Source organism: Acomys russatus, chromosome 14 (genome assembly GCF_903995435.1).
Source record: "Acomys russatus chromosome 14, mAcoRus1.1, whole genome shotgun sequence".
Taxonomy (NCBI): Eukaryota; Metazoa; Chordata; class Mammalia; order Rodentia; family Muridae; genus Acomys; species Acomys russatus.
Window position 1 is genome coordinate 61,197,691 of NC_067150.1, and position 21,416 is coordinate 61,219,106.

The following is a 21,416-nucleotide window of genomic DNA, read 5'->3' on the forward strand; positions in this document are numbered from 1 at the left end:
GAGGTGCCAGGAAGTGTGGTGCCAAGCAGAGTTAGAAGATAGTGAGAAATAAAGACTTGGTTATTACCTATGTACCACCTAGTGTCCCTCTTAAGGGGAAAGTACACTGTATGGCAGCAGGTGATTCCATTTCCTGTATCTATAAGGAAACAGATCACATAAGGTTGGGTTGAGAAGGGAACTGCTGATGGCCCTTGTGATGACAATCTTGTTCTCCTGTCCTTTGCGTCTTCAGATAGAAGACCGTCCGAATGGTGTCCAGGTTGAGACCCAATCCCACCCTTCGTACTTGGTAAATGTTAATGTTGGCTTCTGTGCCAAGTGTCGTGACTTAGTATCACAGCTTCTTAACAGAGGACTTGTGTCATGTCACTGCAGCCATTTCTGTGAGTGCTCAGGGAGTGTGAAGAGACAGTCTCACGTAGAAGTGTTGGGAGTTAGAACTAGGGTACATGTTGCAGAGCAGGCCAGTTTCTTGATAGAATTGGTAGATAGATCTGTATGAAAGGCAACAATAGCTTTGGCATTCTTTGTCCTGTATTATAAGTAGAGAAGTGTTGCCGGTGGTGGTGGTGGTGGTGCACACCTTTGATCCCAACACTCAGGAGGCAGAGGCAGGCAGATCTCTGAGTTCAGCGCCAGCCTGGTCTACAGAGTGAGTTCCAGGACAGCCAAGGCTACATAGAGAAACCCTGTCTCGAAAACGCAAAAGGGAGGGTAGAAAGTTGTTAACACTGTTAGATCAGATACGCAGAGGCAGTTGACTACAGAGATGGCCACCCCATTCTGCTTTGGTTTGGTCTCCCCACAGAAATAGATCAGTCAGACTTCAAAGGGCTGGAGTAATAGAAATCCATGCACTCACAGGCTAACACAGGCTCATAAGGGTTTACCTTGCACTAGGGAACGGAATTGTGAGGGGAGTGTTGCTAAGACCGTCAAGAGCTGGTGGAGCAGCAGGGCAGTGTGTGCCCAGTGTTCTAAGCCAGTAGGAAATGAGTCACTGGGGAGCCCTTCCTCTCCAGCTCTCCTTCTGAAAGCCTGAATAAATTCAGAATCAGGCCAGCAGAAGGCCAAGTAATGGAGCCTTGAAGTTCTAAGCGGTAGGTAACTGGAACAAAACAGTATGAGAAACAGTAAAAGGCAGCCATAATTTGAATAGATGGTTTGCCGCTATTACGTGTGCCATGCAATGCTCATGGGTCCACATTGAAAATGCTATGACAAATCCGCATATGTCGCTTGAAATCAAGGACCAGATTTTAAAAAATTAAATAAATAGCTTTTGGGTCAAAGATGGTGGCACATGCCTATGATTCCAGCACTGAAGGCTGAGGCAGGAGGATTGGGAGTTTGGAGCCAGTGTGGATTACTTAGAAAGTTCCAGAACAACAAAGATGGGTGCACACAGTGAGACCTGGCCTGGCTTTGGGGATAATGGTGGAGCAACACAGTACATTCAGATTAGTAAAAAATGATATGAAGCTATTTCAGATAGCTGTCTAAGACTTGCTAAAATAGTTTAAAATGTTGGCGTTTGAGCATTTGTATGTTTGTATGTCCAGTTTGAAAAGAGAACTTGGTAACTGTCGCTACTCCATTGTGCTTTGTGTATATAGACTTCCAGAAGGTTACTGTCCTGTAGCTGCTTCATTGTTTACTTACAGAAACCAAACAAGTAAACACTGATGTTCAGGACTGCTGGCTAGCACAGCCCTTGGGGCGCTGTTTGCGTAGACACAGTTCAGAGTTCATCAGACACTGCTGCACTTTGAGTCACACTTCAAAAGTATTTTCATTGTGGGCTCACATGCTGTCATTTAGAAAAAAATCACTTGTGACCTTCTTGCTGTTCTTACATGGTATTGTCCCTAGTACTGCCATTTCAGCGAGACTTGAGTCTGATGAGCCTGATGAGCGGTCTGCAGGATACGGGTGTGGTTCCAGCTAATGAGACGCCCCCGAGCTACAAAATGTGCCTGCTATTTTCTCTTCCTTGGACTTGTTATGAATACAGTGATGTGTCCTGACTTGCTGCGCATATTACTACAACATTAGTGCGTTTTAATAAATTAGTTGGAATTTACATTTGTGTCTTGTTTTCACCTTTAATTATGTTAACTCTTTATATTGAACTGTCTGGTAAGCCTTTCACTGTCCTGCACTGTGGATGCTTCCTTGTCTTTTGACTGATAAGTTCAGCCTTTTTAAAATCTTAACATTATTTGGACTTTAATCAGACTTGTGTGTCATAGTTTAGAATTATTTTAACTAGTCTGGGATGCAAGGATGTGGTTTTATATATTCCCGCGCACCCCCCCCCCCCCCAAGGATTTTCTCTTGCAGTCCTGGCTGTCTTGGCCTTCTGTAGACCAGGCCAGCCTTGCACTCACAGAGATCCACCTGCCTCTACCTCCCGAGCGCTGTGATTAAAGGCGTGTGCCACCACACCCGGCCAGGATGTGGTTTAAAAGGCTACAAAGGGAAATGTACAGTGTGGCACAAAGGAGAACCTGCTGTCATTCCCAGACCTCGGGCTTCTGCATTGACTCCATAGCCACAACTCAGGTACTCATTCCCATTGCTGTGCACGAAACTGCTGTTTTGAAAGCTGAAAACCAAGCACCAAAAGGAGTCAGATTCTGAAGTTCAGAATATCCAGTTATTTTCTAATGTATTAGGCACGAAGTTTACGCAGATCTTCCAAATGAAGCGGATTAACGAGTCACAAACCGCTCGCTGCGCTCAACTGCAGTCCCACGAACTTTGTCTAGCCAGAGAGACTCCCCACGGGCTCAGGCTTCCTCCGCCCAAGCTGGAGGGACCACGCCCCTTCTCGGAAACGGGGGGGCGGGGCGCCCGCGGCTCTCCTCGCGTCACCTCCGGGTCGCGCGAGCACTTCCGGGTCACCGGCTCATCGCTGCGGTTTCCGCGGCCGAGGAGGTGGTCGCCGCGGGCTCGCTACCCGGCTCTGCTACCGCCGCGGCGGAAGCGCCTTCCCTCAGGTAGGCGGCGGCGGGGCCGGGAGCGGGGAGGCCGCGATGGGGCAGGCGGAGCCGAGCGCTGTGCCCGCCGGAAGCCGCCCCGAGCGGACGCGCGGGAGCAGCCGCCTTCCCGCTCTCCTCGGGCCTCGCTTCACGGACCCGCGTCTGCCTCAGAGACCGGACACGCAGCTCTTCCCGCTTCAGCTCCACAGTGAGGAGGGGACTCCGCGGTTCTGCAGCTGCCGCCGCCACCTTAAAAGATTGGAGATGGCCGAGGCAGCTAGTTTCAGCCGACGTTGAAGTCGCTCCTAGCTGTTTTCTAAATAATGCTTAGATGTCACATGGAGCGTGACATGGTTCCCTGCTGGCCCGTCTTAAAGTTTGTATCTCCCTGACCTTTTTTTTTTTTTTTTCCTTTATGCTCCTTCTCCACACATGCGTACTGGTTGGGTTTTGCCTTCAACGGACTAAGTGTTTCGTTTGACTCCGGCCGAGGGTCAGGTACTATTCTCGGCCCGCAGGTTAGTCAGTGAACAAAACACAAAGATCCATGCCCTCGTGGGCTTTACATTTTGTGCAGAAAGTAAATAAAAGACCATTATGGAAGGGTGCCATCAAAATTTTTGAACGAGATAAAGGGTTTGGTTAAGTTCCATAGTGGATGTGGGAGTTCGTAGTGCGGCGGTCAGTTTAGGCGTTATTGCGTGGGAGCTGTTTGAGCAATGATGGGTTTTGTGTGTTAGCCGATTAATATCCTAGCAGGAACATTTCAGGCGGAATTCAGCCATCAGAAAGGCTGAGCGAGCGTGACATGCCTGTCATGCTCAGGGAAGTTGGGAGTGCGAGGGGGAGGCAGGTAGGAGGTAAGAGCAGACAGAAAGGGCAGCCAGATTGTTAGCAGTGATGGACGCTGTGGAGGAAAAAGGCTTGTTATAGCCATACATGGGGAACACGTGTAGAATAAAGGAACTCAGGACACCATTTCAGTGATCATAGATGACTTGTGATCGTGGAGATGTGGAGAAATGGCTGGATTCCGCATCCATTCTGAAGGTTGCACTTAACGAGATGTGCTAGGAATTGGGCATCTTTGTGGTTCACATGACTTTGAAAGCAACTTCAAAGGCCCTTCTCTAAATCCACAGAAGCGGTGTGTTGCTTCATATGACATAGAGAATAAATTAGTTCTGGAACTGAGAACTGTTAGGAGGCTCTGTGAATTTGGGAATCACCAGCTGACGTTTGAAGCCATAAGAGTGAATGTTACCACTGCCCCTTAGCATGACCTGAGCATGCATGACCTGCAGCATCCATTTCCTGGCTGTTAGAGCCCAAGGCCTGGCGTGAGTTTATGGGGAAAGGGGAGACTAGGAAACAGTCCAGATAACTCTTTAACTTTTGTCAAACAGGAATAAAATGTAGGTGGCAGGGCAAGTGGCTTTGAGTTGTGGTTGGTGTTACTTTATCCACAGTGAGGAAAGACGCTGCCAGTTTGTTTGTTGGTAGAAATGATGGACAAAAGGGAAAATTTAATGATGAAGGAAAGAAGGAACAACTGGGTTGTTAGACAATATCTTTTCTGGACTCAAACTCACAGAGATCTGCCTGCCTCTGCCTCCCGAGTGCTGGGATTAAAGGTGTGCGCCACCAAGCATGGCAGATCTTCCTGAGTTTGAGGCCAGCCTGGCCTACAAAGTAAGCCCAGGATAGCCAAGGCTACACAGAGAAACCCTGTCAACGAGGGGAAAGAGGGTATGTGTGTGTGCCACCATGCCTAGCTAACAAATATTTTTTGAATATGTGCTACATACATTGTCCTGAGTGGTACATACATAGCTGAACTAGAGTCCCTGTCTTCATGTAGCATGTAGTCTGATAGATGAAGACAGGGTACCATGTATGTGTCAGCCTTAGCTGACAGGAGTGAAGCTGTGTGTGTGTGTGTGTGTGTGTGTGTGTGTGTGTGTGTGTGTGAGAGAGAGAGAGAGAGAGAGAGAGAGAGAGAGAGAGAGCGCGCGCGCGAGAGAGAGCACCTCTGTGTGGGTGCTCGTGGAGGCCAGATGAGAACATGGGATTCCCTGGAGCTGAAGTTACAGCCAGTTGTGATCTGCCCATTGTGGCTGCCTCAGAACTGAACCTGGGTCCTGTACAAGCTCTGCAATTGCTCTTACCGCAGGAGAGATGTCTCAGCTATTTGATTTTTTTTTTTCAATGTAGAGTAAGACTATTTTACATATAGATACAAAGAGAGGCATGAGGGCAGGAGATTCAAGTATAAGAGTCACAAACCCAGAGATAGGATAGCTAAGGGCAAAGCCTTAGCCTTAGGGTGAGTCAGGAGATGGAAGTCAGGAAGCTGAGGAAGAATTGTCAAACAAACAGGAAATACAGTAGTTCCACGAGCTGGGAAGAAAGAACTGAGAGTGGTGTCCCAAAAGCTGACCAGAGTGTCTGAAGGTCACAGAAAGATCTGTTGGATCAATTGCTGACCAAGTGCACTGTGAAGATGGCTAGTCCTTATTTTTTTGCAAGTCTCGTCCATAGCACTCCTTCCTGGAGGGGAGCACCTTAGGATTCAGAATGCACCCCATCTTTATGTGCATCAGTGTTCTGCCTGCATGTGAGGGTGTCAGATCCCCTGAATTGGAGCTACAGACAGTTGTGAGCTGCCATGCTGGTGCTGGGAATTGAACCCAGGTCCTCTGGAAGAGCAGCCAGTGAGTGCTCTTAACCACTGAGCCATCTTTCCAGCCTCACCAAGTCTTATCTGATGATGATTGTTTGAATGTTTCCTTCTGTCCATCTCTGGACACAAGAGCAGGACACAAGGAGCTCTGGGTCACAAGAGCAGGATTTTCTGCCTTTCTTGCCTAAGTGTTGTGTCAAGGGCTTTGTTACCCACAGTCGTCTTGTGGAGCAAACCCATCCTGTCCTCTGCATCAGCCTCACCTCCACTCACAGACTTACACACACATGTCTCTGGCTTTCCGCACCCTCCTTTGCCATCCTAGAGTGGCTTTCCTCGTTGGAGAGTGGGAAGTGTCTCTAAGCCAACTCAGTCCACAAGCAGCCTGCATAATACAATGTGTTACTTCTTTTTACACCAAATTTAACCTTTTTGTGTGTCCATTACCTTTGTAGACAGATTTCAGGACCAGGAGTTCATCTTTATTCATCTTCCTGTCTGTTTTCTATCAGTGCCAGCCTTTTAGTGAGAACTCTAATACAGTTTTAAGAAAACAGAAAAATTAAGGACCCAAATACAGATGTCACATGATAGCAGGTAGAATATATGCTTTATGGAAAATTCTAAACTAAGAGAAACCTGTGGAAAAAATAAAGATGCATATTTTAATGAATATGTCAGCATACTAAGTTAAAAAGACAAATGACCATACTGTTATTAAAGTAAGAAAAATCAACTTTGAACAATTATTTTAAATTATAAAATAATTAATAAAGTAATTTTTAATTGAGTTTTAGTAGTTCCATGTTAGAATACATGAAGTAGTAGACTATTATATATAATTTACATTGTTACAGGTTGGTCTTTTATATTAAATTTGTAGGACATCAATGCAAGCCTGAAGAAATATTAATTGCTTCCTTTTAAGCCATGGCATATCAGTTATACAGAAATACGACTTTGGGGAACAGTCTTCAAGAGAGCCTTGATGAGCTCATACAGGTGGGGCCAAACACTAAACATGATCTATATAAGTCTTCAAAAGGTTTTCTTAAATTTTTTTTTAAATTACTGGTTTTCCTCTCTGATGTTTAGTGATGAATTATAAAGATAATTCCTAGAAATAGTCTTCTCATCTCAAATTTAGAAAAAAGGCATATTCAATCACTTGAAAAGTAATTCTGTCCAATATAATAAAGCTTTTCAGTATTTGAGTTAGAATTTTAAATTTCTATTTCAGTATTAGAAGAATTAGTATCTTACTCAAGTCATATAACTAAGAACGTGTTAAATACTTCACCAGGCGTGGTGGCGCACACCTTTAATCCCAGCACTCAGGGAGGCAGAGGCAGGCAGATCTCTGAGTTTGAGGCCAGCCTGGTCTACAAATTGAGTCCAGGGCAGCCAAGGCTACACACAGGGAAGTCCTGTCTGGGACGCGGGTAGGAAGAAAATGTTAGCTATTTCTATTTATGTTCTGTTGAGGTCTAGAGGGAAATGCGGGAGTGAGGTGGTTTTGGTTTTTTTGAGATAGGGTCCGGGCTGTCAATGCTCTGGAGTTGAGAGTGGCCTTAGGGTCCTGGTCGTCTGTCCCTGCTCCCCACCTTCTGGGATTGCATCATCATGCCTGCCTCATCTGTTCTGGCATTATTATATAGACTTTGTTTTTTTGTTTTTTTGTTTTTTTTGTTTTTTGTTTTAAGATTTATTTATTCTTATTATGTATACAGTGCTCTGCCTGCATGTACACCCACAGGCCAGAGGAGTGTGTCAGATCACATTACACATGGTTGTGAGTCACCATATGGGAGCTGGGAATTGAACTCGGGACTTCTGGAAGAACAGACAGTGCCTTAACCTCTGAGCCATCTCTCCAGCCCTTATTTTGTTCTTTATATCTAGGTTTCATAACCTTTATTAAGAAAAAACGGAGCCAGGCTGTGGTGGTGCACACCTTTAATCCCAGCACTTGGGAGGTGGATCTCTGGGTTCCAGGCCAGCTTGGTCTACAATGTGAGTTCCAAGACAGCCAGGGCTACAGAGAGAAATCCTGTATTAAGAAGCCAGGAAAAAAATAAAAGAAGAAAGAGCAAACTTGGCTTTCCATTTGTTGCATACTTTGTCCAGCCACTGAAGGAACAGCAAGAGTTTTTCCTGGCTTTGCAAACTCCCCACAAGTCTCCTTTTGCTGTCAAGATAGTGTAGTTAGTTTTTCTCAGGCCTGACTTCATCATCAGGTGACACAGGAGAAAGAGGACCTCTGCTTCAGAAGGTCTGGGTAACGTTAACTTTAGACTGTAATTAGTATACTTTACTTATTTTGTGTTTAACGTTCTTCCCTTAGCAAATTTATGATCTTCATTTTTTTCTCAGTCTCAACAGATCACGCCCCAGCTTGCCCTTCAAGTTCTATTGCAGTTTGATAAAGCTATAAATTCAGCCCTGGCTCAGAGAGTCAGGAACAGAGTCAATTTCAGGGTAAGGATATTTTCCTGTGTCTTGCAGTCTGCACCCATTAACCCTGAGCCTGCCTGACCTGACTCACCCTAACAGGAAGAGGTGCTGAGTCTGGTTTGGGAACTTACGTAGTAATTGAGTGATAGGCTGTTTCTACGCCAGCTGTGCTAAGTGCATCCACGCTGTGTGATGTAGAATTGCCTTTAGATTGCTGTTTCATTGTTTCATAAATCTTCCTGTGTATATTTGGCTTTTTCCTCCTTGGAGAATTACTCGGGTTTCAAAGGCTGAAAGTACTAACTCCAAGATGGAAGGTAAGTGACAGAGTAACTCTTAGGTTTAGTTACGTTTTTCAAACTCTGTCCTGACCGGGAAGGTCAGCTGTCTGCAGTGCTGTCATGCTGCTCCCATCTGCCCTCAGACAGCTTGCCTTACAGTGTCTGTGCTGCTAGCTGGGCATCTTTTGAGTCATCTCTGCTTTGAACAAAATTGCCACTTGGTGTTGGGGTGATTTGGGGTTAAGAACTCATTGCAAGCAGGCATGGTGGCGCACACCTTTAATCCCAGCACACAGGGAGGCAGAGGCAGGCGGATCTCTTTGAGTTCCAGGCCAGCCTGGTCTACAAAGCGAGTCCAGGACAGCCAGGGCTACACAGAGAGACCCAGTCTTGAAAAAAAGAACTCATTGCAAGATGTGGCAGAACAGTTTACCATGTGGTGTTGTAGAGAGTCGTGTTTCGTGTTCGCTGTTACCTTGTTACATTTCTCTAGTATCTTACGCTATGTTACAAGATACAACCTGACTGTAGAAATAAATTTAAAATGTACAAAGGCCAGTATAGGAAGAGAATCTATGAGTTACTTTACATTTAAGAAAACCTCAGTGTTGAGCAAGGGGAATTCTTTTTTTTACAAAACACAGAATAATGTATTATTTTTTAAGCACCTTCGTGCCTATTCGGTAACGCATTGTTCTAGGTGCTGGAAGTGCAAAGACAGACGAGGTCCCCTTTGACTTACATTTTACTGAAAAGATGAAATATGTGTTTGTGTTATATATAAATGTCTACCAGTGTACATGCTTAAGAATTACAAGCATAAATACACCTTTAATCCTAGCACTGAGGAAGCGATCTCTGTCTCTGTCTCAGAGGCCAGCCTGGTCTACAGTCTGAGTTCCTGAACAGCCAGAGTACACAGAGAAACCATGAAAGAAGAAGAAAAAAGAAAAGGGGTCATATCTCTAAAAGTATAAAATTTGACAAGTGAATTCTTGGATTTTAGCAATAGTGGTTCTGACAAAGTTGTTCTTTGTAGGAATCTGCCCAGTTTGAAATTTCAACTTTATTTTAAATTGATCTGTGTTAAGCTGTATAAGTTTTGGCCATTTAGAAGATAAGGTGGGCTGCTTATCAGATGTTCACAAGGCCTGGTGGTCTGCTAACTGCTCTGTCAGAGATGTCTGCTGTGCATCTCTTTGGAAGAAGGGTCTTTGGATGTTTGTATTTCTCATGCATCGTGTTCTGTGAGTCTGTCAATTTTCCAAGAGTTGTAATGACTTGGCTCTGCCCAGGTTTTAATTTTCCAGATTACTTTTTCTTTTCCTGTTGCTACTGCTGCCCCTGGATTACAGCAAACTATATGTGCAAAGAGCATTTTGTTCAGCTTGGTGTACCATATAGGAAAGAGATCATATATTGCCACTACTTAAATTTTCAAGTCACATTGATTGATTGACTGATTGCATATAAATATGTATTTTTATGTACCATAATTTTTTCTCCCAGTAAGATTGGGTCTACCTATTTAAGGAAGAGTGATCTTACACAGCTTATAAGCCGATTTTTGGTCTCAAATCCTTATGTGTGTATTCTGAGTAAGTGATTCTATTCAGTAAGGCACTGCAAGAAACACAGTCCTTGAATATGAGGACTAATGCTTTACTTGTTTATATGTTGAGATGTATCAGTAAATAGTAAAAATTAAGTGGCAGTAACTTAAGGTGGGTTTTTAGAAAGTAAATTCGTATAGACTTAGTACATGTAACTAGGCTTTTAAAGAGTCGCTGTGTGCACTTACGAGGATGTCTGCCCACAGAAGAAATGGCTGCCTAAACTGAGCTTTAAACAGTAATAAACATTATCCTTCCAGTTCTTACAGGTAAGGTACTAGGTTCTGAGTTTCAAATGAAATACAAGAAAAAGCAAGTTATCTAAGTAACTAAAAATTATATATAGTAAAGGTTGGTTCACTGTCCTTTGAAACTAAGTCTTTGAATTTAAAAAAAAAATTTTTTTTTTTTTTTTGGTTAGGTTTTTATCTAGGAGCAGGAACATATCCTTGGGTATGTAAGGAGGCATTTTAAGTATGAAAGAAGTATTAGGTTAAACAATAAACTAGAATCAAAGCCTAATATACATTATGTATGCATGCATACATTCACATGTGAAATTCTGCACAAGATATTTAAACAGAAAATCTTTAAATTATTCCTACAGTATTATCTAAAAATAAGGATGATTTTTAAAAACTGATAGCTATGAATAAATTAGTTAATGAACTTCGTAGACATGAATAATTGATGTGTGCTAGACTCTGCTGAGCTCTAAGCGTATGACAGAAAGCAAGGTCTCTGCTACCCACATAGTTCAGCACGCAGACCGTAAAAATCATATGCTAACAGTGTTCGGAGACTGTTAGTTGGTTCAGTGGGAGTACAGCATGTATGGAGGGCCGAGGACTGCACTCAGCCGGAGAGGCTTGAGTCCTGAAGACCGATGCGGTCACTAGGGAGGGAGGGACTGGGGGAAGGAAGGCCACACTTGGAAACAACCCTCCAGAGGCCGTAATGTGAAGGGGACCTCAGAGAAGTCAGCGCCCCAGCAAGCCCACACCTCCTGCTGGAGTTATTAGGGGGTCAGTGAAGGGCTGTTACGCTCAGCAGCCACACAACTCAGTGTGCCTTTGTGGTGTTGACGTGAAGCCCGGGTCACAGGGCCGTGAGGGTAGAGGCACAAGGTCATGCCTCCCGGCCAGATGAATCAGAAGGGCCCAGTAGCTTTGCTCCCGGCCAGATGAATCAGAAGGGCCCGGTAGCTTTGCTACACTTCTAACAAGGGATGGCTAGACATGGAAAGACTTGAAAAGGTGCAAAAAGGTACATCTGATGACATTTGACAGCTATGAATATGAAAGACAAACTGGTAGTTTTCAGTTTTCTGGGCTGGAGTGACAGTAGAGTCTCAGAAAAGGCTGATTTGGAAGTAGCCTTAACAGGCAGTGACAATGCTTCCAAGCCAGTCACAGGATTCGGCGTAAAGTAAGGAATCTCGGCTTTTGTACAAGTTTGGAGAATGAACACGCAATGAAATATGGAGCTCTAAGTACATCTGTAAAAAATTTTCAAATGGAGCCAGGTGCATGCATTTAATTCCAGCACCCAGGAGGCAGATCTCTTTGAGTTGGAGGCCAGTCTGGTCTACATAGCAAATTCCAGGGTAATCAGGGCTACATAGTAAAACCTGAGCTCAAAAGACAGTCAAATGTGAGGGCTGGAGAGAGTTTAGTGGCTAAGAATACTTAAATGCGCTTGCAGAAACATGTGGGTTTGGCTTCCAGCACAACTACCTCTGACTGGGGATCAGTCTCCCTCTCCTGGCCTTCACAGGCATCTGCACACCTTTAACCCCAGCACTCAGCAGGAAGTAGACATTCCCAGGACAGCGTGCTCTACATAGTGGGTTCCAGGATAGCCAGGGCTCAAAAGAAATGAAATGGACTTTCATTATTTGTCAAGGGCAGTAGACATGCAAAGTTAAGCTTTCACATAGCTCTTCATTTCAGGTAAGTCATTTGCAGATTGTTTTAGAATGCTAAAAAATAGTCGGCTAGCTAAAATGTTTTTAAAGTCTTCCCTGAGCTGACTTATCCAGGTTTTTTCTTGCTTTGTTCTAAGTAGATGAAATTATTTGATCAACTAATTAAATAAATTAAGCTAAGCATATTGGGTTAGCAGCTATATACTTAGTAGCTAAGTTCTCTTGGGTTGCTTTGAAATAAAGCAGGAGCGGAAACAAAGGCTTCTCACGGTGTCTCTCCATCTTTTGTTTTAAAGGGCTCTCTAAATACGTACAGGTTCTGCGATAATGTTTGGACTTTTGTATTGAATGATGTTGAATTCAGAGAGGTGACAGAGCTGATTAAAGTGGATAAAGTGAAAATTGTAGCCTGTGATGGTAAAAGTAAGTGCTCACCTAATACTGTGAAAGCAACATTTGTTGAATTTGTTTTTTTCCTCTTTAGTTGTCTTGATCTGTCTGAAAGCCTCAGGGGGAAGTGGCCAGGTGATCAACCCTCAGATAAAAACCTAGCTTTTGCATTCTGTATCTGTCCTCTTACTGACCTTACATCTGTGAGCTCAGGTGACTCACGGACACTTAACACACATTAGATTCATGTGCAAAGAAAATAAGCTAATTCCATCCAGGACAGCCAAGATAACAGAAACTCTGTCTCGAAGAGAAAAAAAAAAAAAAAGCTAATTCCTAAGTTTCCTATTTTGAGTTGCTTATTTGAAGCAGTCATTCGGCTTCTCACTGCCACCTTTCTCTCTAAGAAAGTAATGTAACTGATCATTTATCTTCAGAGTTCTGTATTGCTAGATGCCCTACACTTTATATAAAAGATGCTAATTATTTTAAACTGACTTAAACTAACCATGAACCTTGCTGTTGTGGGACATACCCATTCCTCTGGCTTGTTACATTTATGCAAGGGAATTTTTCACAGCCGACCTAGAAGTGTTTCCAGGTTCTTAGACATTTTTACAGTGGCGCATATCTGCCCCGTGCTCTGTGACTGGTTTTGTCTATTTTTAAATAGAACCCAAAGGCTTGTACATGCTATATTTGTGCTCTAATACTGTCATGTCCTAGCACTGTGTTTTATCGTGTATTTAGTTTAATTTATAGTCTGAACAGCTTGTGTTTAAAGTACTAGTCCCTGAAGTATAAAAGACCGCCATACTCCAAGAAGGGGCATTCTGAGAAGCAGAAGAGAAATACAGAAAATAATGCCTATTTCTTGTGGATTTTGTTTGTGTTTTCTTTTTCTCCTCCCACCCCCAGACAGGGTCTCTCTGTGTAGACCAAGCTGGCCTTGAACTCACAGAGATCCGCCTGCCTCTGCCTCCCGTGTGCTGGGATTAAAGGTGTGAAGGACTATGCCCAGTGTTTTGTTTCTCTTTTGAGACAGGATCTCTGTAGCCTTAACTGCCCTGAAATTCACTATGTAAACCAGGCTGTCCTCAGACTCAGAGATTTACCTGCCTCAGCTTCCTAAATGCTGGGATTAAATGTGTACACCACCGTGCCTGACTGTAGTTTGGATTTTTAAAGAGACAGTCTAATCACCGAAGAAATGTAGAGAATACAGAAACGCTTCATATATAACCCACCTTTGCATATGACTGTTCACCTTCAAAAGTAGTCTTTCAAGTCTTAGGGATCTATTTTTACAGTAACACATCTGTGCACAGAGACATGTTTACACATATATCATTTTCCACATAGATTATTCTTTTTAATCTGATTTCTGATGGCTACTACAATTTTCACCCCTTGATTGATTGCTTTTGATTTTTCAAGACAGCGTTTCTCTGTGTAGCCTTATCTCTCCTGAAACTCAACCATGTAGACCAGGCTGGCCTCAAACTCGGAGGTCTGCATGTTTCTGCCTCCTTAGTGCTAGTGTTAAAGATACAGGCCACCACTATACTTGTTCAGGCCATTTTTGTTGGTTTGGTTTGGTTTGGGGTTTTTTGTTTGTTTGGTTTGGTTTGGTTTGGTTTTTTAAGTCTTACAGGTGTTAAAAAGTCTTAAGAAATTAGCACCATTACGCTGACTTTCTCATGAGAAGTCTAACTACTAGGAGTCCTTAGCAGCAGTCCTAGTGACTTCTCAGTGTGACCAGCAGCTACTTCAGGTCTTTTATTTTTGCTAGGGACAATGCACATCTGGGTCATCTTTTGTTTTCCATTTCTGCAAAGGTGGTACTGTTTCTTGTACTACAAGATAACATTTGAAATAACATCCTTAATGCACACAGTTTACTCTGTGTAGTCCTGCATGTCCTGGACTCACTTTCTAGACCAAACTGGCCTTGAGCTCACAGAGATCCACCTGCCTCTGCCTCCCAAGTGCTGGGATTAAAAGCTAATAACACCACACCCAGCAACTCTTAGGCTTTTAAATGTTTATTAGACTACAGAATTTATGCATTAATTTATAGTTCTTAGATAATTTTTAATGAATTGATATAATTGGGTCAGGTGGCACAGAATTGTAATCTACATTATTTGGGACCCTGAAACAGACAACTTCAAGGCCTGCCTAGGTCATGGAGTGAGCTCAAGGCCAGCCTGAGCAACTTAAGTCCTGTCTGAAAGAGGAAAAAGCAAGCTAGAGATAGCACACTGATAGAGGGCTCAGCGTGTGTGAGGCCTTAGGGCTGATCCTTAGCCCTGGGGGAAGAGCCAGCGATAGCACCAGTGCTGTTGAGAACTTCTGTAATGACAAAAATGTTCTGTGTCTCAAGCCCTTAGTAGTCATGATGGCCCTTGAGCACTTAAAGTATAAGTAAGGCAACTAAAAACTGTTGTGTCTTATCTCATTAGCGGATTTGAATTGATTTAAATTGTAAACAGCTCCATGTTGCTGAACAGTGGCTGCTGTATTGAGCGGGGTAGATGTGTCAGGATCAGTCATCCAAACCAAAAGAACAAAAGCCTCTGAGCACCTTCACAGTAGCAGGAAGAGCCTTGTGTTGTGGGTAGGAGGGCTGCTCACAGGAGCTGCTTCTGCCTGGTAGTCCTCGGTGCTGCTCTTGTTTAGAGGTACAAGATTGCTTTCCAACCTCAGACGATAAGAAGTAGCCAGTTACCCATGTCTACTTCAGTTAGGTGGTCACTGGGAGCTGCCCTCACGTAAGGGAAACCATAGTAAGTGGTCCTCAACAAAGATTTGAATGCTTAAGACATGGTTGTGGTGGGTTCCATTTTTTCTGTTTCCACAGAAAAAAAAGAATTCGTGGACATGGATAAAATAGTTTGTCCCTTAAACATTGTTTAGTTAATTAAGAAAAGTCCATTCTTCAGGTGTTGCTATAAAATAGTTGCACTCTTCTAAGAGCTAGCATCCTGAAATTAATTTGTATTCCCAATAGAGCAGCAGAGGAAAGGGCAGCAATAGCCAGAGCTGGACGGCCACTGTATTTCCCAGCAGGATGTGCCCTGGAAAAGCCCTGACCTCCTCTTTGGGAAGGAAGCTGTTGACCTTGGCAGGGCCTTCCCAGAGTGCCCCTCTCCACCTGCCACCTCCTCCCACACACCACAGCCAGTTCTTTTCCTAGATGTTCCTTAAGTACTGATGTTTAGAACCTGCTCCTTGAATTGATCTCTTTCCTGTTTCTAGATACTGGCTCCAATACTACGGAATGAGGAGAGAAATGCGACTTTTATGCCACCTTCTGTTACTTTCATCGCTTTTTGAAGAGAAACATAGAAGAGACTTTTTTTTATTTATTCTCACGGTGCAGAAATGACAACACTGTGCTATATATATACTACCCAAGTGTCCCGCAGAGAGAAGCATGTGACTCTGTTCTCTTATGTCACCTTTAGTGCACAGCATAAAGAAATGTAACTTTTTTTTTTATGACAAATCAGAAGTGGTTGCCTTCATAAGAATATTCTTCAATAAACTTGTTTTAAGACTTGTTGTGAGTAATAATTGATGAAGTGTTTGGTGGGGAGTTGTCAAGATACCAGATAAATTTAAGAAAAATGTCCTTACATAAAATCATGTTCACCTTGTCAATTGTAATTTTATCTGTTGAAAATACCAATGGCAGACCTGAAAGTGGGTGGGATTTTACTAAGAAAATCTCACACGCTTTTTTTTTTTTAAAGGAACAAAGTCAAAGATAATTAACAATGTGAGCAGCCTGAGCTAGGAGGGGTGAGATAAACCAAGGCCCTGCTTCAAAGAGCATCCTGTGTGGCATGTCACTTATCTTTTGACCTGCCCCTTATCAGTGTTCATATATTTTTAAATGATCTACATCTTAGCAATTACTGGGAATAGTTTTTATCCAAAATCCTGGGTCAGGAGAGATGGCTCAGTAGTTAAGAGCACTTGTTCTTGCAGGGGACCTGGGTTTGGGTTCTAGTGCCCACATGGTACCTCACAACCGCCTGTAAGTTCAGTTCCAGGGGATGCGACACCCTCTTTTGACTTCTGAGAGCTGTAAACATGCGTGTGGTAAACATACACGCATGCAGGCAAAATACAAATCATTCGTTCAAGTCCTAGTACAATTGTATGACATCTGTTTCTACGTCTTTGTGTACTTGAAGAAAAGGTACCATTTGTCAAGCTAGGAAAATACAGTGAAGAGCACGGACACTGTTGAAACCAGGCGCCAGGTGCTGGGCGCAGAGGGAGGAGGGGGGGGGGGTGTTGGTGCAGCCTCTTGTGAACAGGTGGCCCTTTCCTACCACTCAGCCCCATTTCATGTGCAGCTTAACACTTGAGCTAACACTCAGGATGAAAATTAGAGCTAGGGAAAGGGACCTAGAAGATAGCCAAGGCTGGTCCTGTTTTCACATCCTGACAAGCTGATGTTGAACCCTGGCCCCAACTTTAGTCATAAGACATCAGGGTTTTGGTTTTGTTTTGTTTTAAATACTATTGTTTTGGCTGGGACAATAGCCAAGACTGATGGCTTGTCCAGATATGAGACATCCACAGTCTCAGAAAGCAGATAGGTCACCAAGAGCTGCAGCTGTGTCTCTGGTAGCTACATTCCAGACAGGGTGATCTTTCGTTAAGCATTCTTTTTGTTTTCTCTGTGTTGCCCTGGAGCTAGCTGCTAATAATATGTGACCTAACAAAGGAGTCACATCCTAAAAAGACTTCATCTCCACTGCAATTTACACAAGTTTGTTTTTTTTTTTTTCTTTTGAAAGACTTGTTAATTGTGTTTGTTATTTAGGGTCAAGGACGATGTGTGCCATAGCATGCCTGTGGAGCTAAGAGGACAAACCTGGGATGTCTTTATGTGGGTTCTGGAGATTGAATATAGGTGGTTAGGCTTTTGTGGCCAAGCCATCTTGCCTGCTCCTTATGTCATGTTTTTGACACATTACCTTTGTGGGCTTTTCTAGAGGATCAGGGGAAAATAGACCTTAAAGAGAGATCTGGCCCACCGTGGTTTGGACATACTCACGAATGTGCACTTCTTAAGTGTTTTCATACAACTTTACAATCTACAGTGCAGAACATGCTATACTCCCTTTGGGACTGCTTACACTTGTACAGCTCAGCCTGGGGAGGTGGCTCAGTAAGTTGCTGCTGCTCAAAATGAAGGCTGAGAGTTTGGATCCTCAGAACCCACACAAAAGCCTCTTGGTGTGGTCCTGCAGGCCTAACCCTGGGTAAGCAGAGACAGGATTCCTGCGGCTTGCAACCGGCCAGTCTAGCCAGAGTAGCAAGCTCCAGGTTCAGTAAGTCACTGTCTCAAAGATGAAGAGTCGAGGAAGACCTCTTGATGTCAGCCTCTGGCCTCCACATTAATGCACACCCCTCCCCTGCCCCCCCACACACAAGCATTACATTGCATGCAAAAAAAGGGGGGGGGAGTTCCAGGAGAATTCTTTTGTTTGACAGGAACTGAGAGGATGCTTTCATAGCAAAAGAGTCACTTTCCCTTTCCTGAGAGATTAAGTTGGCAGAAATGTTCAGCAAAATAGGTTTTCATAAATGTACTAAAATATCCTTCCGTGAGGACCTGGATTTCCTCCACAGCACCCATGTTTGAAAAAAAAAATAAACAAGGCTCTCACTGAGGCCTGAGACTGACCATGCAGCGTACGTACACTGTGTGGCCACCTAGTCCTGGCAGTCCTCCTGCTTCTCTAGCCCTGAGATGTCAGCTGTGCTTTGCCTGATCTGGCTCGTTAAGTGCATTTTGAGGTCAAATGGGTCCTCATACTTATTAGGCAACAAGCTCTTTACCTCCTGAAGTCTCTCCTCAGGCCCTTACTAATTTGTGGCTTCTTGTAAGGCAGCACACACATGTAGTTCAGCCCAGATTTCTGGTCAGAACTGTGTACAGTGGCACGATCTGTACTTAGGGTTTTGCACAGAAACTGGGTGAGTGGCCTCTGATAGAACGCATTTTTATTTCAGGTCATTAGAGTAAACAGACAGCTACTTAGAATGGAATACCCAACATGAGTCCTGCATTTCAACAGCTGGAATTCTTGTACGGGGCTTAGTGACAATACATACATGCTTTTGCCTCCAGCAGATTATATTATTTATAATTGTTTTGATAGACTATACATCATGTGACCAACACTTGCTCTGTGGTGTGACTTTTGTCACTACATTTCTGTTTATTTGCTGTGGAGGTCACATGTGAAGTCACCTGTGGAGGTCAGAGGACAACTTGTGTTTTCTTCCACAGTTTAAGTCAAAGTAGGGATCAAACACATGCTGTCAGGCTTAGCAGCCTGTGCTTTTAGCTGCAAAGCCATCTTGCGAGCTCGCTGGTATTTAATGCCCCCATAGTGTTAGTGAGGCCCTCTGGGCCCTCCTGGAACTAGAGAAAGGGTCACACGAGAGCCTGTACCTCAAGAGCAGGCTCCACGGATTGGCGTTCAGCTGTCTGTCAGTGCACAAGAAGAAAACAACCAGCTCATCTGCTTTGAGGAGATAAAGCCGTGCTTTTTAAGATCATGTAGTTATCTAGATGCACGGTACTTAAGATCCAAACAGTAGACAAAGAATTGCCTTTTCTATGGATTTAATAACAGTGGTTGGTTGGTATTTGTAGTCATCTAACTTGAGTCAGTTTGAGGTGTTGTCTTGGTTACTATTCTATTGCTGTGAAGAAACATGATCAAGGCAACTTTTTTTTTTTTTTTTAAGAAAGCAAGTAGTTGGGGTTTTCCTTACAGTTTTAGAGGGTGAGTCCAGGACCACCATGGCAGGGACCAGATACGTGTGACATTGGAGCAGTAGCTGAGAGCTTTACATCCTAATCTACAGGCAGCAAGCAGAGAGGGAAAGACAGAGAGAGAGAGAGAGAACAAAGAGAGGGGAGGCAGCTTTACCAAGAGAGTTTTCCAGAGAGCGGTTGAAGGCAGAACAAGCCAGAGAATGAGAAGGAGCCAGAAGATTAGAGCAGACTGCTGGAGTTAGTTTGAGGCCAAGCAGAGCAATTTAGGGGCCGAGAGAGAAGCCAGATTGAATAAGGCAGCTGGAAGAGGAGTTTGAGCCAGAGCAGCTGAGTTGAACCATGCAGCCCAGAGCTCAGAAAGAACAAGAAAGGGTGAGCTTAGTAAGCAGTCAGAGGCTGAAAACATTCTAGGCCTATGTGAGATTGTACAGAGGTTAGAAGCTTCCAGGACTAGGCCTAGGCTAGCAGACAGAGGCAGTGACCTTCTGAGACAACAATTGAAACAGGAAAATAAAAGTTCCTTTTACAAGGGGTAGGGAGGAAATTGGGCCTGGCTATGGGCTTTTGAAACTTCAAAGCCCACCCCAGTGACATACCTCCTGTAACAAGGCCATGCCTCTTCTCCAACAGTTCCATTGCCTGGGAACCGCTAAGCATTCTGGGGGCCATTTTCACTCAAACCACCACAGTGGTAAATACTTCTCTTAGTAGTCCTTAATCATTGAGTTCACAATTTGTCATTAACCCTAAAATCCTGAAAATCATAAAATATACACACATGAGAAACTAAATGTACACAGGCGTTAAACACGTATGTGTGTGAGCTAAGGGAACCATTTGCAGCATGCTGAGGATTTGGTGAGATCAGAATACACTGCAAAGGGAAGTAGAAAACACTTTTGGTTTTGGTTGTTGGTTGGTTGTTGGTTTTTCAGGACAGGGTTTCTCTGTGTGGCCTTGGCTGTCTTAGACTCACTTTGTAGACCAGGCCGACCTCGAATTCACAATGATCCTCCTGCCTCTGTCTCCCGAATGCTGAGATAGATTAAAGGCGTGAGCCACCACGGCCAGAACACTTCATTTTTGTACACCCAGGAGAATCAGGGTAAATTACAGGAGACCTTCAAATCTTAGTCACTTGGCTGGCTTGCTTTTTCTTTCTTTTGTATTTTTAAAATTTTATTTAATTTTTAAAAATTGAAAAAAAAATTGTATTCTTTGATGGAAGATCTATGTCCCTGTGTAGATAGATCCCTGGCTGGCCTGACACTTGATGTGTAGACCAGGCATCCTCCTGCCTAAGTGCTGGGATTACAGATGTGCATCACTACACATTTAGGGTGTGTGTGTATGTGTGTATGTGTGTGTGTGTTGGTGTGTATGTTGGGGAGGTGTATGTTGAGTGTGTGTGTGTTGGTGTGTGTGTATGTTGGTGTGTTTGTGTGTATGTTGGGGAGGTGTATGTTGAGTGTGTGTGTGTGTGTGTGTGTGTGTGTGTGTGTGTGTGCGTGTACCCTAGTGCCTGTTCATAATGAGGCCAGAGGAGTTCAAACGCCCTACTCTAGCCTCTCGACCTTGTTCCCTTGAAATAGAGTCTCTCGCTGAACCTTACACTCTCCACTTTGCCCAGTCTCCCTGGACCTGTCTGCCTCTATCCAAAGTCTGGTCCTCACTGAGCATCATCTCCGCAGCCCTTGAACACCCAGCCCATCACGGAGCTATTGGAATGCCTTGTGGATAAGAAATACAAAGGGCAAAGCTGAAATATTCAAAACCACATTTTTATTTTTTAAAAAAGTATTCAGTCAGGATCTTAAATTGGGCTTAGGAGAATAATTACAGAAATGAGAGAGCCCCAGATGAAAGAATCTTCCATGAAAAATCAGCAGAACTTGCAGTTCTGCTAAGTAACAAACACGCTGCCATTAGGACCTACTGGACAAGACGCCAGCTCGTGGTCACAGCTGCAGGTCACAGATTAGAAACATTCAAAGCCGATGGATCCAGACTCCTCATTAGAGTGCGCGAAGAAAGTGAGACCCTGACAGAAGTCTGCTTTTTACAATCACAAATTCAGTCATGAGTAAACTGGTCATAAAAGCTCAACAGCTAAAAATGGGTGCATGGAAAATCCCAGCTATCCTTGTGGCATTGCTAATTATGGAAGCATTTTTTTTTAAGATTTATTTATTTGTTATTTATACATTATTCTGCCCACATGTGTGCCTACATACCAGAAGAGGGCACCAGATCACTTTACAAATGGT

The 21,416-nt window shown here is 43.7% G+C and overlaps 1 protein-coding gene across 2 annotated transcripts; it reads left to right on the forward strand.

Moving 5' to 3' along the window:
* Positions 1–2,856: 2,856 nt before the first annotated feature.
* On the forward strand, positions 2,857–15,900 carry Gtf2a2 (general transcription factor IIA subunit 2). Of its 2 annotated transcripts, none has more exons than XM_051156743.1 (5): positions 2,857–3,005; positions 6,554–6,672; positions 8,044–8,148; positions 12,242–12,368; positions 15,597–15,900. In XM_051156743.1, the coding sequence occupies exons 2-5, from the start codon at positions 6,601–6,603 to the stop codon at positions 15,620–15,622; spliced, it is 330 nt and encodes a 109-aa protein (XP_051012700.1). In that variant the 5' UTR covers positions 2,857–3,005; positions 6,554–6,600; the 3' UTR covers positions 15,623–15,900. The 2 variants fall into 2 exon arrangements, with proteins under 2 accessions (XP_051012700.1, XP_051012701.1); XM_051156744.1 differs by lacking the exon at positions 2,857–3,005 and adding an exon at positions 3,402–3,505.
* Positions 15,901–21,416: the final 5,516 nt, after the last annotated feature.

What these genes read in the sequence shown, in the direction of transcription:
- Gtf2a2 (XM_051156743.1), top strand. Translation starts at nt 6,601, where the DNA reads ATGGCATATCAGTTATACAGAAATACGACTTTGGGGAACAGTCTTCAA. An exon ending in GGAACAGAGTCAATTTCAGG is followed by an intron (nt 8,149 to 12,241) that starts GTAAGGATATTT and finishes TTTGTTTTAAAG; the next exon opens with GGCTCTCTAAATACGTACAG. An exon ending in TGTAGCCTGTGATGGTAAAA is followed by an intron (nt 12,369 to 15,596) that starts GTAAGTGCTCAC and finishes TCCTGTTTCTAG; the next exon opens with ATACTGGCTCCAATACTACG.